Source organism: Nuphar pumila, chromosome 6 (genome assembly GCF_984573655.1).
Source record: "Nuphar pumila chromosome 6, dmNupPumi1.hap1.1, whole genome shotgun sequence".
Taxonomy (NCBI): domain Eukaryota; kingdom Viridiplantae; phylum Streptophyta; class Magnoliopsida; order Nymphaeales; family Nymphaeaceae; genus Nuphar; species Nuphar pumila.
The window spans coordinates 91,845,117-91,863,538 of NC_143254.1; the positions used below are offsets into that span (position 1 = coordinate 91,845,117).

An 18,422-nucleotide genomic window follows, 5' to 3' on the forward strand; every position below is an offset into this window, starting at 1 on the left:
CTCATGTGAGGACGAGTGCCCAGGAAGACGCTTTGAAGGACCACTTTGGGGTGATACGCAAGAAAGTGTGCCCCACTTGAGGAGTAGTTTGGACCATTGAAAAATCGCAAGTTGGTGCTTAAGAGAGTTGATATCTTTGCGGCACGCATTGGTGGCTGTCTTTCTCTACGAGGACCACAAAGGGCTTAGAGTTGCCCTTACTGGGGTTAGAAGGCACCCTAGCCATGAGCATAAAGACGGCAAGTTTGTCGTGCAGATGAAGAAGACACGTTTGTGCTTGAGACTACACTTGGGTCTCACGAGCAAAGAATGCTCGATGTTGATAAAGCAGAAGACCATTATCTAAGTGATCAGAGGTGCGTTAACGAATGGGGCTTGACGTGTTAAAGGTTGCAGCGATGGTGAATGTAATCCAGAACAAATTAAGTAGGCTGAAAAAAAGGAGTAAACCAAAAATAAGTACAAAGAGAAACTGGCATATCAGTAAAGACTGTCTTCTTACCTACACCAGCATTGTCGAGGACGATAATGGTTTTGGGTGGGCGAGAATGTCTCAGGCCGATCTTTCGAAATAGGATATGTGCAGTGTGGAGCTCTACTAAGTGAAAAATGAATCGAGTGTAGGAACGTGCGGTATGCATTCGCTTGATCGGTGACATGTGGTGGTAGCACGGCATGCGATAGGCATCGGCATCATCATTAGTGCATCGTTGTGTGGTGGCATAGACGTGGAGCGTTGTTTGGTTAATCAGTGTCGGCGGATCAGATGATGTTGCCTTTGGGGATTTAGTTAAGGATCTCTCGACTTGAAAGAGTGGTCACACGCGTAGCGGTTGGACGCACGGGGGTGCGTGTGGGTTAGGGCTAATTCCTCTAGGGATCACATTAGGTGATTCCAACCGAGTATGGTGACTCGGGGCTAGGCGAGTAAATGCCTAGGCGCCAACGAATGAGTCTGGGTGGTGTTTTTCGCTATGGTGTTCAATCATCAACTGATCTTTGGACTGATGGCCGCAAGGTCTTGTTCCTTCGGTGGCGAGGTTTTGCTCTGTCGTACGCATGAAGCCGCAATACGCTTCATGGTACGCAAGGCTAAGGCAAAGTTTGTGCCCCTTTCGAAAGTGATAGCTAGTATGGGATGGGTATGCACTACGCGATATAGACTACATAGAATGCGCATTTAAAAATGTGTTTGATCAGCTTCCGTTAGGCAGTTGCGTACAGGGTGGTATGCATGGCCAATGAAAATAATTCAGCACATGAAAATGTGTTGATACGTGTCTTTTGACCGTTAGGCTGACCAACTTGGTGCATTACGGGTTTATGAAACATTCTATGCTCGTAACGGAACAATATAAAGGCTTGTGGCGGTAAGGACCATCGTACCGCACTAGCTTATTGAAAAAAGTAATCTCGTGACACTGCCAGAGCTTTACCTAATGTACCAACATATGATTTCATTTGGTTGATACGAATACAGAAGCAAGATTTCATGAAAACAAAAAACAAAAAAGAACAAAACAAAATTATGATGACTATAATCACGACAGTGCTATGGATCGTAAAGCAATTTGTGCATCAGCAAACATGGTGACTGGTGGGAAGGACTATTCCATCAGAGCAAAAATAGGTCTTATGCATTGGAGCTCAGTGCATTTAAAATTTGGTATCTTTGCGTTGGGCATTCGAGGAACAGGCTAGATCCAGTTGCCAAGGTTGGTCCATTACCCAACGAGCACTGAACTAAACAGCAATTTCCCAAGCTAATTCAGAAAAAAAAAATGAAAACTTGAGTTAGATTACGTGTGATTAAGACACGGGATGCAACACCCACCAACCATGGACTTCATTCACTAAATCTCTGCAACTAGTGAAATGCATCTGCGGAACAGCGAGCCTGCTATATGCAATCTGCCTGATCTGTGAATAGGTGAGTGAGTCTGAGCAATCTACCTGAGCTTTGACTAGGAATCAGGATCTTCAAACGATGGTGTACAACTATGATATTGAAACGTATTGATACATCATGTAATGTTGATTTACATATTGACCACGTATTATAAATGCTACATCTTGATAGTTTACTTTATTGGTATTCAACAGTTCCAACTTCAAGATCTATTAATCAGGTCTTCTTCTCCAATACCGCATGCCCATGCCCATCTGAATGAAGCCCCCTCATCTTTATCAATCCGCGCATAATTAAAATGTGGACCTGAAAGCCACAGAAACCAAAGGATTTATGAGGATTTAGATCACAGAATGACAAGCAGATATATGGGAAAATGAAATGATGTTAGCTATGAAAATTCCTCTAGCCTAAGAATATCAGTCAAACTATATATACATTGTGGCAGCTAAAACGTGCTATACTGCATGAAGTGCCCTGCATAATCATACAAAGACAATGGCCTTGTGGCAACCATGTGAATTTAGGCATTCACAACATTCTTAAAGATAGGGGTTTTTTTCGATGAAGTTCCTAAAAATGCTTGATCCGACAAAGCTCCATATAAAACCAATTAGTGCAGCATAACAGCATAATGACAATGTTCCAAAAAGAACATTTTCATATGAGATCTCCAGAGCTTAGACATACCATCAGCAACAACTAACTGATTAACGCACATGAATATCTGTGTGTGTGTGTGTGTGCACTCATTTACACACAAACAACAACAACAACAACAACAATATATATATATATATATATATATAGACTAAGTTAAAATCTTTTCAGGCTAGTAATAAGTATATACGTGTATACGTGCATGTGTGTGTGTGTGTGTGTGTGTGAGAGAGAGAGAGAGAGCACCTATGATATGCTGTCATCACAAAAGAATCAGCAACTTGAATAGGTGAATAGGAGCGATAGATTCAACCATGGCTTCTGGGGTCAACAACTTGGTGCACCTTCCTTGATTCAGCACTTGAGTACTTCCCAACAACCCTTGCATGAGGTACTGAATTTTCACCTCTAGCAAGAGCATCCACATTCTCTAGAAGATACTGCCTAGGAAGACGGCCAATAATATTGCCTTCCTCATTTCCATCCTTGTCAAGGAAAGCAAAATGTGGGATGCCCTCAACCCCAAACTCATCGAGTTCTTGTTCCCACTTTGTGTTGTCAACATTCAACATAACAAAGTTAACGCGACCCCTGAATCATAAATTTTGTCAGCTCAATATGCAACTTAAAACCTAACCATAGAACACGACAGTAAAAAACTGGCATCATCTTGTTAAAACCAAGCTACTTCAAGAAGCGGGGTTTTTTCATTTTTTTCATTTTTTTCCTTACCATAAGATGACAGCAATGTTTCTCCGGTATCACAAGGATAAAGCCATTTTCTTCAGTTGTCATTTCAATTTTTACAAATACAACTATGGCTACCAATTTGGGAAAGTTGGTCATGGATTGGGAAATCCATCGAGCATCCCAAGCACACACCAAACAACTGATACCACCTTCACTAACCTGCCTGTTTTTTATTTTTAAAATTGTACTGAAACTTTTCAAGTCTCTGAAGAAATGACACTAGTACCAAAACAAGAGTAATGTTATCTTTTATGGAGATAAGGGAAAAAATTTGGATTGCAGACTAGCGTTTTTAATAGTCCAAGGATTTCCATCACTTGCCTTTCCTTAAGAAACGGTGGTAATGTTCTCTTAAGAATCAATTTGCAATTGCCGACATGGATAATTGGACCATTAATTAACTTAGGTACCGAGACGTTACTTGTATTGTTGTTCAACTTTGTAGATATCGGGTGCCGATTCTCGACAAACTTCACACCAATCCGCATAAAACTCAACAACAGTTGGCATCCCATTTGAAAGAGCCTGCAAAATAAAGCCACAGCAGACAATCAAACATTGCAAAGGATACTAACCAACAAGTTAATGAGGTTCACCGAAATAACACATGAATATTACTGACAACTAAACCACAAGCATTTGCAAGTGCTAGGTTGCACTTCACAACTTCACTGAAAGAAATAGAAGTGCTCATGATCATACCAGTACATCAAGAACATATAAATCATCTAAAGATGTGATAAACTTCTGTAGATATTGAAATACAACAAACTTCCAAATCTTAGAGACACAAATCTCAAATTGCTATTAGAATGATGGAAAATTAACATGGAGAAAGCTCCATGTTAGAGATTCTTGTTTAACAACCTAGAAGATGCTGACAACCTGTAGGCACCTCTGGGATTGGGATATCACTATAATTTCACAATATTAAAAATGATTTTTTTTCTATAACGAAATTTGTTTATATCAAATAGTTGTAGGACAAATTATCAGATACAAATGGCAACATCCCTTGAATTCTTTAGATGGCTACACATTTTGAAAACCAACCTATCATGTGCATCTATATTCCCCCTTCCACCCCAAAAAAAAAACTCTATAGTCAGGAAAAGAGGTATCATACTGTATTGTGCAATACATGTCATATCATAAGATATAGCTGTATCTTCATTTAAACTTTGACGATACTTTTTGTAAATAAAATATTATTAAATTCTATAAGCACTATCGATAACCCTATCAAAAAAAATTTGATTTGTTGTCAAGAAAATGTAGATTGGAAAAGATAGGACAGAAGGAAATGATTATGAGAAAATATTGTTATTTTATCCTTGTATTGATTGTGATTAGTGAAAGTGATCAACCAAAGATATTGACAAATGTTTCCACTTTTCTTAGTACTCGCTAAAACATGTTATACACTTTAAATAAATGTGATGTTTTATTTACAAATTTACATGTTATGACTTTTAATATTTTCATTTCTGCATATTTAATTTTAAACCCTTGTGGTATATTAATAAATATCCATTTATAAATCATATACAGTTCGCTAGATGTGTCACATTTATTCATTTTTTGCGTAGTAATGTTGTAGTTTGATTGCCCAGATGTGTTTTTGTTTCTCTTTGTGCTCAATTTCCTTTCAATGTGTATAAAAAAATTTGGTTTTTATATATTTTAAACACCCACTTAATTTTAAAATATTTTCGCATGCATCTTACAACATAAAACATGTATCTTACACCCTTTTGATACACATTGATACCCTTTTATGACATTCATTAATGTCCCTGTTGGACTGGGGTCAAATCTAGGTCCAACCAAGTCCAACTAAAATAGACAACCACTACCTTTGTTACTTTTGCATGTAAAATTGATATGCCTCATCTAGAAACAATCCAAGAATAAATATTTCTAACTAAATACAAAGAGGATCATGTATCCAACCAAGTTCATTGGCAATTTTAACAAAGTCTGCAACACAAGGAACAATCTCCATGCATCTTCACAACATTGAGGTCTTTAAGCTTGTTTTAACCTATATATTCCCCTACATGACCTACGCATCATGCTCTCGTGATCTCCTTCACCGATAAGAGTTGCCCACATACACTTTGAGATCTCCAGGCTAAAATGCATGTTAATCTCCAGTTTGGATTGTTTCTTTATGGATCCAAGATTGAAACCAAGAATCATTAGTGCTTCTAATATATATTCATATGTGTGTGTGTGTGTGTGTGTATATATATATATATATGTGTGTGTGTGTGTGTGTATTAATATATATGTATGTTCATATGTATGCAAACCGAAATACCCATCAGGGGGATTTCAGTCATTTTACTTTATAATAGAGGTCAACCCATTAGGGCTTGACTGTGCTTTTTATTTATTTTTTTTGTTTTTTTTTTGTTTTTTATTTTCTGCTCCCAACGATTACAAATGTGACCTTTGGGAGCAGACCCAACAGCTGATTGGGTTGCTCCCTATTTCTTTCTCTTGTTAGAAATAGGGGTTCTCCCCTTGTATCTTCTTCATGCTTTCTCAAGTATTTTGTAATACAAAAGCTTTATTTTTACTCTGATGGCCCTTGTGTGAGTGGTGTGGATTGATCCATAAGTAGTTCTTTTGTGGGTTGGTTGTGTTCTTGTAAACCCATAAGAGGCTCTTGTTTGCTTTTGTTCATATTTCATTATATGGTATCTGAGCCTTGGTGCTCTTGGGTTGTGATTTATTCTAAAAGGCCAAGAAGAGGATCGTAAGATTGGTAGAGCATCGGTTCATAAGATTGTTGCATTGAGAAGCGCACCATTAAAGTTTTTTTCAACAAAAATCTTGCTACCTTATTTTTTCTATCTCTTTCTCTCATTATTGTAAAAATGGAGAATGAAAGAGAAATGGTTATCTTCATTCCCGTGAGACTCAATTATACTAACTATGTTATGTGAGCATTTATAGTAAAACATAAAATATGCTAAAAGGGTCTATAGGGTTTAGTCGATGGCACCGAAAGAGAGTCTAAACTTATACTTACCAAGATGAAAGATGAAAAATGAAAAGAAAGTGGCTCTTCAAGGAGAAGAGATGTCTAAGGTCGTCACCGAATATGAGAAAAAATAGAAAGAATGGAGGATGGGTCATTCCAAGATAATTGGATAGCTCATCGATAGTGTCAGCATCAAAAAATTCTCTAGCTTAACAAAATCTGATTTTGCTAGTGATGCATAGAAGCATGTTAAAGATATGTATAGTCTTAAGGATATAGCTCACATATGCAATGTGCAAAATAAGGTGAGAACTATGACCCAAGGAGAGATGAGGATTAAAGAATATTACAATGCCTTCTTTCTTCTTTGAGATGAATTGGCTTCTAGAGCCAAAGTGGCATTACCCACAATACGTAGAACTCCGTAAAAAACAAATTAGAATGAAGCACTTCTACCAATTTGTTGATGTGCTTAGACTCGAATTTGAATGGACAAAATTGACCCTTCTTTATAGAGGAGGTATACCTACCATAGTTTAAACTCTTGAAAAATTAACCATGGAGAAAAATAGGTTGAAAAAATCATCCTCTTCAAAAGAAGGAGAATTTGTGCTTACTATGTCAAGGCTATTTGAAGATTCTTGATTCTGGTGCTTATTTTTATATGACCTCAAATGAGTCCACACTATTTAAATGTCATACTAACTCAAATAATTCTTATATTTCAACCGGCGATGAAACTTTTTTAAAAATCAAAGGTTTTGGGTCTTTACAAAAACATCAAACCTTTTTTGCACTAAATATTAGAGTAGTACCAAAATTAAATTTAAATCTCTTATCTATTTCCCAAATTGCGGATCATGGATGTAAAATCTTGTTTTCATCTAATGATTGTTTGATATAGAATCTCCAGTCCGAAAAGCCGATTAGCCAAGGCCATAGAAGAAGAAATCTATATGTTATGGATAATCTTGAATTTTCAAAACACACTTTTTATAATTTTGTGAAAAAAAAAGATATAAAAAATTGGCACAAAACACTAAGACATCCTAGTGTGTCAAAATTATATTTGTTTTCATTTCTTACAAGTTATAAAAAAATGGCTTTTATTTATGAAAATTGCATCCTTGGTAAAATGCAATCTTTACCTTTTGGGCCTAGTCATTTTATATCAAAGAAACCCTTATACATTCAGATGTATGGGGACAGGCTCCGATTATATCCATAGGAGGAGTATCTTATTATATTGTTTTTGTAGATGATTATAGTAGACATTCTTGGATATATTTTCTTAAACACAAATTCGAAGTATTTAATTGTTTCCAAAAATTTCATTGTTATATAAAGACTCAATTTAAAACCAATATTAAAATCCTTAGAACTGATTACGAAAGAAAATTTGTATTAAAAGATTTCAAAAACTATCTTGACTTACATGAAATTATTCATCAAAAATCATGTCTTTATACTCTTTAATAAAATGGACTAGCCGAAAGGAAGCATAGACATATTGTTGAGACTACTAGAACACTTATATCAAAAAGTGTTCCAAAAATGTTTTGGGCCGAAGCCGCACTTACGACAGTTTATTTGATAAATAGGATGCCTTAAAAAATTGTTGAAAACATTTCTCCCATTGAAAAATTATTTCAAACATCTCCCGATTACAAAAGGTTGAGAGTCTTTGATTGTAAATGTTTTGTCCTTACCGGCAAAAATGATAAACTTTTCCCAAAAGTTATTTTGTGTGTTTTTCTAGTATGCCAAAAATCAAAAAAGGTATAGATGTTATGAAATTAAAAGGAACAAGCTATATGTCTCAACAAATGTCACTTTTCTTGAAAACGAAAATAGATTTGGTAAAAATAAAATCCAAGAGCATTGTGACTATTCATTTTTTTGTATCTTGCTAATGAGCATGGGAGTTGTGATGACATTCATGATGTGCATGAGAGTGACAATGAAGATACTCATGATGCAATGGGAACGTGAATGAGGGTCTTGATAATATAGACCAACCTTATATTGAAATTCAAATCTATACTCGATGTATTGAATACCATCCTTCATGTGCTTTAGAAAGATATTCTCAAAATCAAGATATAGATTCTTCTAGTGTTAGAAGATCCATGAGAATTTCAAAGACTCCTAGTAGATTTGTATCATATGATTCTTCTGAACCTAAATATAGAGCATGTGTAATGGTTACACACTCATATATGGAACCATCATCTTTACCGTGATGCTAAAAAACATCAAAAATCGATTAAGGCAATGAATGATCAATTAGAAACTTTAAAAAAGGCAAAAACTTGATAAACTCAAACATTACCTACAAGAAAGAAAACTATAAGATGTAGATGAGTCTATAAGATTAAAACTAAAAGTAATGGGACATTAGAAAGATATAAAGTCAGGCTAGTAGCCAAAAGATATAGTTAAGAATATGGAATAGACTATGATGAGACATTTGCTCTAGTCGCTCAAATGCCTACTATTAGAACTCTTATTTATATAACATCAATTAAAAAATGGCCCAATTTTCAAAATGGATGTAAAAAAATATCTTTTTCAATGGTAATCTCAATGAGAAAGTTTACATGGATCCCCTACGAGGAATTAGTTTGGCACATGAAAAAATTCTTCGGTTACGAAAGGTATTGTATGGCCTAAAGCAAGCCCCTAAGGCTTGGTATGATTGATTCAGTAGTGTGATGACACAACTTAGTTTTAAATCATATTATACCGACATTGCATTGTTTGTTAAGTTTTCTAATGCAAAAATGATGATATTATTTTTCTACGTTGATGATATGATTATCACAGGAGGTGATAACCAGAGAGTTAGTCATATCAAAGATGTGCTCAAAGTCAACTTTGATTGACAAACCTTAGTTTTTTGTCGTGCTTTCTTAGAATAGAAGTGACTTACCTTGTGGTCAGACTATGCAGCAGAGATCATCGAACGGTCAGGACTCTCATATAGAAAATGAGTTGATACTTCAAAGGTCATTAATGCAAAGATGAAAAAAAAAATGATGAAGAATCTCTGAAGGATCCAACTCTATATAGACAAATGATTGGAGCTTTATCTTATCCCTCTATTATTCGTCCTGATATTTTTTATGTTATTCATTCTATTAGTCAATTCCAGCATACTCTCACTACAGTACATATGAATGTTGTAATGAGAATTATTAGATATATTAAAAATTCTATTAATTATGAGTTATTTCTTGCATAATCTTCCCTGTTAGAAGTTATTGCATATTCTGATTCTGATTGGAGAGGGGATGCGAATGACAGGCGTTTAACCACTGGTTCCTGTGTTTTTTTAGGTAATTCTCTAATTTCATAGAGATAAAAGAAGCAGCAGAAGGTGTCCCTCTCTTCCACTAAAGCAAAGTATTGTGTCATGGTGACAACTACTTCTGAATTAGTATGATTTAGACAATTGTTAGAAGAATTGGGAGTTCACATTGCAGAAACCTCGAGATTATGTTATGACAACAAGAACGCAGTATATATTGTAAGCAATCATACATTCCATGAAAGAACCAAACACATTCAAATGGATTGCCACTACGTTCGTAAAGAATCTCTGAAAAAGACCATCACGCTGCCATATGTACCATCTGAGTATCAACTGGTGGACTTCTTTACTAAAGTACTCGTGTCACCCAGATTTCACTTCATACTTGGCAAACTCTCGATTGTGAATTTGAGGGGAGGTGTTAAGATTGTGCTTCTAATATATATATATATATGTCCATATGTATGCAAACCGAAATACCCATCAGGGGTATTTTGGTCATTTTACTTTGTAATAGAGGTCAACTCAATAGGGGTTGAGTGTTACCTTTTATTTATTTTTTTGTTTTTTCCTTTTTTATTTTTGATGTCATCAAATGGGACAACTCCAACTAGTTGTTGGAGCTGCTCCCAACAGTCACAAATGTGATAGTTCCTACCTCTTTCTCTTGTTATAAATAGGGGTTCTCCCCTTGTATCTTTTTCATGCTTTCTCAAGCATTATGTAATACAAAAGCTTTATTTTTACTCTTTTGACCCTTGTGTGAGTGGTGCAGATTGATCCATAAGTGGTTCTTTTATAGGTTGGTTGTGTTCTTGTAAGCCCATAAGAGGCTCTTGTTTGCTTTTGTTCTTATTTCATTAGAAAGTGCTCATGTTGTAAAAATTAGGGCATCAATATGTATTGAACCCTAACTCAATCATCCAAGAGGGAAAGAGCACTTGAGAGAGAAGAGGAGAACTTTTCTTTAAAAGAATAGAGGTTGCACACATAGAAAGTTGCACCCTCTTGATTTTATAACTCCTTTCTTTACATTGAACAAGTATGCCCGTCATTAGGGGTTACAACAATATTACAGGAAAAGGGTAAAAGGGTCGGGGAGTTTTACAACTTAAAACACAAAACAGCACATGTGGATTTACAACTTAAAACATAACATAACATGTGGATCTTGGATCCTAATGATCCAAGATTCATTCCACACGTCTTAACACCCTCCCTCAAGTTGAACATGGTTTTGAACCATATTTAACTTGCTCTTAAGAAAGCAAAAACACTCCTTAGTGAGTCCTTTTATAAAGAGATTTGTTGCTTGATCATTAATATTAATGTACCTAGTTTCTTACTCAAGGTCCTATATCCTTTGTCTAATGAAATGTAGATCAATCTCAATGTATTTTGTGCTTTCATGCTGAATAGGATTTTGTGCAATTTTGATTGCACTCTGGTTGTCATGACTCACAATAGAGAATTGATCTGGGACTCACTTCCCAAAACTCACTCAATAGATGTTGTATTCATATGACCTTTGTTGTAATTGTTGCCATGGACCAATATTTTGCCTCTAAACTAGACCGCGCATAAGCTCTTTACTTTTTGTTGCTCCATGAAATTAATTTTTTATCGAGAAAACACAATATCATGAAAGAGACTTCCTTTCATTAAGATCTCCAACCCAATCCACATATAAGCCACAATTTGAACCCCATCACTTTCATTAGCAATGATTTTCTTATATACCAATCCATCTCTAATGGTCGCTTTCAGGTATCTCAATATTCTCTTTACAGTTTCCATGTATCCTACTTGAGGATCATGCATGAATTGAGATACCCGGCTTACAACATACTCAATATTGAGTAATGTAAACATTAGGTATTATAATATACCTACAATGCCCCTATATTGTGTGGGGTCTCTCTATGGAGGTCCACCATCATCCCTGCTTAGTTTATGATTCAGAATGCGAGGAGTACCAAGAGGTTTGAAGTCTTTCATACCTGATCTCTCAATAACATAAAGAATATATTTGTGTTGTGTAAGAGTAATAGAATCAACTCCTATGTCTATCTCTACTCCTAAGAGAGTAATACGAATTTTGAACTTCCAGTTATAATAATGTCACGAGGATGATGGTGATACATTCTCTGTCTCTAAATAAAAAGAGAGAGTGATTCGTTGAATGCTTGAATCGACAAGTTTGGACCTTAATTGAGAAACTTTTGAACCATGACTTTGATGCCTGCTTTAGTCCATATATTGATCTTTTTAATATGCAAACATATTTCTCGCTATCTTGCTCACAATACCCTTAAGGTTGTTCTATATACACATCTTCCTTTAAATCCCCATGTAAGAACGCATTTTTAATATCGAATTGATTTAAAACCCATCCATGTTGCAGGACAAAAGATAACACTATTTTGATGCTTCTCATTTTGACAACAGGATTGAATGTTTCATCAGAGTCCAGCCCATATTCCTGTGTGAATCCTTTTGCAACCAATCTATCTTTCTATGATGCCATCTGGTTTAAATTTGACTTTGTATACGCATTTTGATCCCACTACATTCTTACCCCTTGGTCTTTTCACAATATCCCATGTTTGAGAGTCATGTAGTGCCTTGATCTCCTCATTCATTGCATCCACCTATCTTTGGTCTGACTTGGCTTCTAAAAATGTCCTCGGCTCAGAATATTTCTCTATTTCTACCAAGAACAGTTGATGATCAAGGGAGAAGTTATAATAACTTACCCATCTAACAATGTGATGTCTGACACGCGTTGATCTAAGCAACATGGGCTATTTAAAGTCCTCGTGATTCTCTGATGTGGGGTCAGAAGTAAATCCTAAAGTTTCTAGATGATTAAAAGAGTGTTGTGCGTCTTCAAACACAAACCTGCCCAAAACTAGAACCATGATGAGTATCAGGTGTCACTTCAAGAGATTTTGTGGTGTCATGATTAGAGCATGCTATTTCATGTCATGTGTGCATAGAAGCATTGTCTGTGATCGGAGGCTTTTCAGTGTGTAATGTTGTTGGTTCTGAGGAAATAAGTTGATCACCCAACCAGGGTGAATAAGTTTCTCTCTCGCTCCCTTGTTGTATTGTATTGCTTAATTGTTTCAAATAATTTCTGAAATGAGCGCTCATCGAAAACAACATTTCTGGAAGTACAACATAGGAGTTTATGTCATCAACAAGTTGAGAGACATAAATAAGATTTTTCTTGATATTAAGAACACCTAACATTATTCAATTTTAATGACTTAGAATTAGACAACGGAACAAAAACAGTTCCAGTGTAAGATATTGGGTGATGAGAACCATCTCCAATAATGACCTAGCCTTGCCCAGAATATGAAATCAAATTAGAAAACTTACCTGCATCGCCTGTAGTATGACTGGCTGCCCCTAAGTCCACATAACACGTGCCATCCTTAGATTTTCTGAAACTCAAATTGGAGAATGCAGCAATCAGTAATTCCTTTTCATCTGATCCCTTAGATGAGTTGGCTGGATTCTTCGACTGACTGGAATTCTTAGCATCTGAATTATACCTAGGGTCGTCCATAAACCAGCAGTTCACCTTGATATGCCCCTTCTTTTTACAAATGAAACAAGTGGGCACATTCTGATTTCCAGCCTTAAAAGACTGAACATTAAAGGGAAGAGGGAGAATGCCTTTCCCTTTTCTACCTCTACCATAAGTACCACTCTTCTTCCCACGATAATTTTCTGCAATCAATACCTGCAAATTTTCTCCAGTAATCTCAGTTAGACCCTTTATGCTAATCTCATGAAGCAGTTTCGACCTAAGTGCATCAAAAGTAAGAAGCTCGGGCTGACATATAAGAATAGTGGTTAGAACATGGAACTCGACACCTAATCCATTTAGAGTCTGCAAATATTTTATCTTTATCGGACACTTCATGCCCAATCATAGCGAGTTGATCCATAATATTCTTCATCTTGTTGAGGTACTCCATTACATAGAGCCCCTTTCTTCATATTACGGAACTCTCTCTTCAAAAACAACACTCTTGCCTAAAAAATCTGAGAGTATGTGACAGCAAGCCTGTTCCACAACTGACTGGTTGTGCAATCATCTGGAACATCAATCAATACTTCCTACGATAGGATGGAGGTAACGTACGCCACCAAGACTTGGGCGCACCGCATCCAAGACACATAGTCAGAATTCCTGACTACAGAAGAAGTTACTACCCCTTTGCCATCTTTTTGTTCATGGACAACAAGTTTGAAGTGGTAGGAACCGATCCATCCAGATGTCTTGCAAGATCCTAACTCTAAAGAAAAGGTATAATTTGTTTTTTCCAAAACTGATAATTGAAATTAGAAAGCTTTTCAGACACTAAAGGAAGAAAGTTGGAAGATAAGGTTGGATTTGCATTAGGATCCATCTATTAAATGTTAATCTTAACGCAAAGAGAGAGAGATTAAAATAAGAGGGAGAAAATCCAAAAGAAAATGAAGGGAATGCTTTGATTTCTCAAGATCAACGATTTTTTGGAAGGATGAAAAATAGCTCTGCAATATAAACTTGTTTTTCAGACTGAGAACCTTTAGCTGTTCTAATGGAACATGTCATATCTGAGATCTGATCCCAATATCATGTTTTTCAACAAATAAAATAACCCCAAATTTGTTTGGGGCAATTAGGGCATGTTTCCCAAGGTGGGGTGTGTCCTACGAGAATCCAAAAGTAGAGAACATAGCCAGACCAGGTGTTTCTGTAGTAAATCTGGATTTTACTGCAGATGAGAAAATATTTTCAGAAATCAAGAAGGTGGAACATTGGGTTTTCAAGAAATAGATATTGGATTTTTAAGAAATAGACAGATGGATCAGAAAACAAGGAATAGAGATAGATAAAGGAAAGAAAGAGGTGCATATCTGATTTAGAAACAAAGAAATACCTTTAGATTGAAGAGGAAGATCTTGAGGGACACTCGCAGTTGAATCAGTCCCTTAACCCGCTCTGATACCATGTAAAAATTAGGGCATCAATATGTATTGAACCGTAACTCAGTCATCCAAGAGATAAAGAGGACTTGAGAGAGAAGAGGGAAACTTTTCTTCAAAAGAATAGAGGTTGCACACATAGAAAGTTGTGCCTCTTGATTTTATAACTCCTTTCTTTACATTGGAGATTGGACAAGTATGTTCCTCCTTAGGGGTTACAACAATATTACAAGAAAAGGGTAAAAGGGTCGAGGAGTTTTACAACTTAAACACAAAACAGCACATGTGGATTTACAACTTAAAACTAGGGGTTGCAACAGGTCAGTTTGGTTCGGACCTAGGTGGAATTAGACTTGGACCAGATTTTTGGGTATGGGATCGGGTCAGACTCGGGTCTAATCGTGTATACTATAAGAGAAACCATACCCGGACGTGATAAGAACTACATGAACCAGACCCGGACCATTAGGGGTGTCAATGGGTTAGGTTTGGTTCGGACCCAGGTGGAACCAAACTTGGACTAGATTTTCGGGTATGGTATCGGGTCCGGACTCGGGTCTAATCGGGACTACTATAAGAGAAACCATACCCGAAACCGATAAGAACTACATGAACCAAACCTGGACCATACTCGGTAAAATAATAATTTTTATCATTTTTATATTGAAAAAATTGTGGGTCTTAATCAAAACTCGGGCCAGGCCCAGGTCTGGTATAAAATTTCACAAATTATACTCGGGTTCATGTATTAATCGAACCTTTGGGTCTAGACCCAGGTCTTAATTGGGTCTTCTTATTTGTCACTATACCCGGACCCTATAGAGCTTGGTCCAGGTCGGGTCCGGGTAAACCCGACCCGTTGACATCCCTACGGACCATACCCGGTAAAATAATATTTTTTATCATTTTTACATTGAAAAGTTTTGGGTCTTAATTGGAACTCAGGTCGGGTCCAGGTCTGGTATAAAATTTCAAAAACTATACCCGGGTCCATGTATTTATCAGACCTTCGGGTCTGGACCCGGGTCTTAATCGGGTCTTCGTATTTGTCACCATACCCGGACCCTATAGAGTTTGGTCCAGGTCGGGTCCGGGTAAACCCAACCCATTGACACCCGTACTTAAAAGTTAAAACATAACATAATGTGTGGATCTTGGATCTTAATGATCCAAGATCCATTCCACATGTCTTAACACATGTTTTACACGAACCCCACATTTGGGCAATGGATAATATTCAGGGCCTGCCTAATATATCGGACATAAATTCAAGTGTCTAAAACTAAATGTAGATTATATGGGACTAGGCTTGCATAACAAGACTGTGTAATGCCTGAATAAACAATAACTAGAAGTGGTGGGACAACTAACAGCAGGTTGGGTTCGCATTATTTAACTGCAGCACCTAGCACCGTGACGTGCAATACATTATCTCAGGAGGAATTTATTATGTCAAGATTATTCCAAAACTATGACCTATTACTTAGTGTGATAATACCAAAGTGATGGCCACATCATTTAGAAATACATACTGCACAACCATCAAAATCGTAATGGAGAACCATGTTGGTCTTACCAAGAAGCAATCAATTTCTTCCAGGATCTTGCCTATCTCCCTTTAATTTTTTCTAGCTAATCTGGTAGGCACTTTATTTGCAAATCTAAAGCTTCAAATGGTTAACTATCATGATAATTTTGTTTGATTAATTCATCCAAATTTATTTAACCATATTGCTTTGAATTTTTTTCTACTAAAAAGCAATAATATATTTACAAGAAAGGCATATATTATCCCAATACTTGTAAGGGAAAAGGCACATCCTTGGACTACAATAACATGATTAAGAAATTTAGAATCTGCAGTGTCCCAACTTAATTTTACTGCATGCCAACCATTTGAATATATAAGTAGTAATAAACAATTTAAATATTAGAGAATGGGAAGTTGCTGCAGTTGGCAAGAAGCAAAATCTTTGTGTCATCGATATGGCTATAGATATGGGGATATGGCCATTTGGTGAATTTTCCATAAAAATAGTACAAAGGGGATAAAGTACAGGAGTCAAAATGAAATATCCAGTTGCCATTAAACAAAATCCATTTTACTAGAAACTAACGATCATCAATGAGCTGACCTCTTCATACGGTACCGCATTGGCAGTCAGGTCCTTCAAGGAAACACCCAATTCAATCCGTGTTGACAGGAAAAGCCCCAGAGCGGCAAGAGTTGAAGCCACAGCAATCTTTCTGCTTGTATCCTTGTTCGGAAGTTCAGGAAAGATAACACTTTGGGTGGCACTGGCAGCACCAATGGACTTATCATCATCCATGTCATTCCTATTACGCACCTCTTCCTAAGACGCCATAAATGTGATAAGTAGAATAGAAATGGTAAGAATAGACGTAATCAAATGCACAAGGCATTAACTTCAAGTCTCAAGCTCAATAAACTAACAAACACTTCATGCGCAGGATGTTCTTCATCTACGAAATTTGAACTTGTTCAAAGTAACCTGCAGCTTTATCTTCATTTCAGAAAAGATTTTGGAAAGTAATAAACTTCAATCAGTCAAGGCACAAAACGTTAATGTCTCTACCTTTTTAGCTATTAAAAATTAGCACTATATATCTAAATTTTGCACAAAACCCTACATGAAATTGTGCATGAATCATCTAACAACTTTTGGTTGTTTTCACAATTATTGATGGATACAATCGTTTAAACCACTGCTCAGTTGCATCTCTTTTAAGCAGATAAAGTACTCTTGTTCTTAAAGTCTGAAAACAGGTTACATGGTATTATCAGACTATCATGAATGAGATGATGGCTTGCCTAAACAAAACTAACGAAGCCGAATATTTTTGTAATGTCATCTTTTTTCTCAGTCTCCTGTACCCAATTGTTGGCAACTCTCTGTTCAAGTAGCTATTGCTGTCAATTGTTTTTTCAATTCTTCCAAATAGATGCTAAATTGCTCTAGGTTTTTCAGAACGAGCCAAAGGTTGCCTGGAAGAATTTCTCCCTTGGAAGGAAATTATCAAATATTGCTGACCTTTTTTTAAAGAAACGGAAGTTCCATCTTGCATGCGCGTCTTGTGAACGTGTTTTCTTGGAAGAACAATCAAGAAGAATCTAATATTAGCTATAGTAATAATTTCTGTTTTCGATTTCCTACTCTCACTCATACGCATCATGTTACCCAAACTCACCAACCAATCATCCAACGGATCACAATTCATACATCCGATAGCAGATGCTGAAAAACAGAGTTTAACGAAGTGGAAAAGCCCCAAAATTCTGTCATAAGTGAGGAGTAGCAACCTGTGGTCCTTGATTTGTATTTTTAATTCGAAACCCTTAAAAGGGTGATTACACATATGAGCTAAACATGTTTTACTAACAACTACGAGAACTCGTGGTTTCAACTGCGGAAAAAGAGAAGCAATCATCGGAATCCACGGGTTGCAAAATCGATCAACACTGAGCTTCATCCTTCCTCAATTCAACGTCACAAGACATTGAGTGCAAGCAAATTTGCGGCAGTGAAAATCGAGAGACAGAGAGAGATTGGATTCAGAAATCCAGCAAGGAGGAGGAAGAAGGATGGGGAACTCACGGTGGCGGTAGAGTCGCTAGGGCTAGGCGTCGTCTGGCACGAGATTCTCCATGGAACCCTAGCTCTGCTGGGAGAGCAGGAGGGATTGATTTTCGAGCGCCGAGAACAGGAAGGGACGACCCAATTTAGCGACGCAACGCCCGCCATTCTGACTTCCTGTCCTCAAGATCCTCACGCTCACAGTTTTGGACA

At 36.7% G+C, this 18,422-nt stretch overlaps 1 protein-coding gene across 1 annotated transcript; it reads right to left on the reverse strand.

The window, feature by feature from the left end:
* Positions 1–1,979: 1,979 nt before the first annotated feature.
* LOC149835142 (thioredoxin-like protein HCF164, chloroplastic) lies at positions 1,980–18,422 on the reverse strand. The gene is made up of 5 exons (XM_090011723.1): positions 18,231–18,422; positions 16,749–16,967; positions 3,741–3,844; positions 2,816–3,160; positions 1,980–2,215 (listed from the first exon to the last, which is right to left on the reverse strand). Exons 1-4 carry the CDS (start codon positions 18,375–18,377, stop codon positions 2,878–2,880), a joined length of 753 nt encoding a protein of 250 aa, XP_089867849.1. The 5' UTR covers positions 18,378–18,422; the 3' UTR covers positions 1,980–2,215; positions 2,816–2,877.

Excerpts from the sequence above, each read along its gene's own strand:
- LOC149835142 (XM_090011723.1), bottom strand. The coding sequence starts at position 18,377 with ATGGCGGGCGTTGCGTCGCTAAATTGGGTCGTCCCTTCCTGTTCTCGG. Across the intron at positions 16,968-18,230 it reads CTAGCGACTCTACCGCCACC|GAAGAGGTGCGTAATAGGAA; the intron begins GTGAGTTCCCCA and ends ATGGCGTCTTAG. Across the intron at positions 3,845-16,748 it reads ATGCGGTACCGTATGAAGAG|GCTCTTTCAAATGGGATGCC; the intron begins GTCAGCTCATTG and ends TTTATTTTGCAG.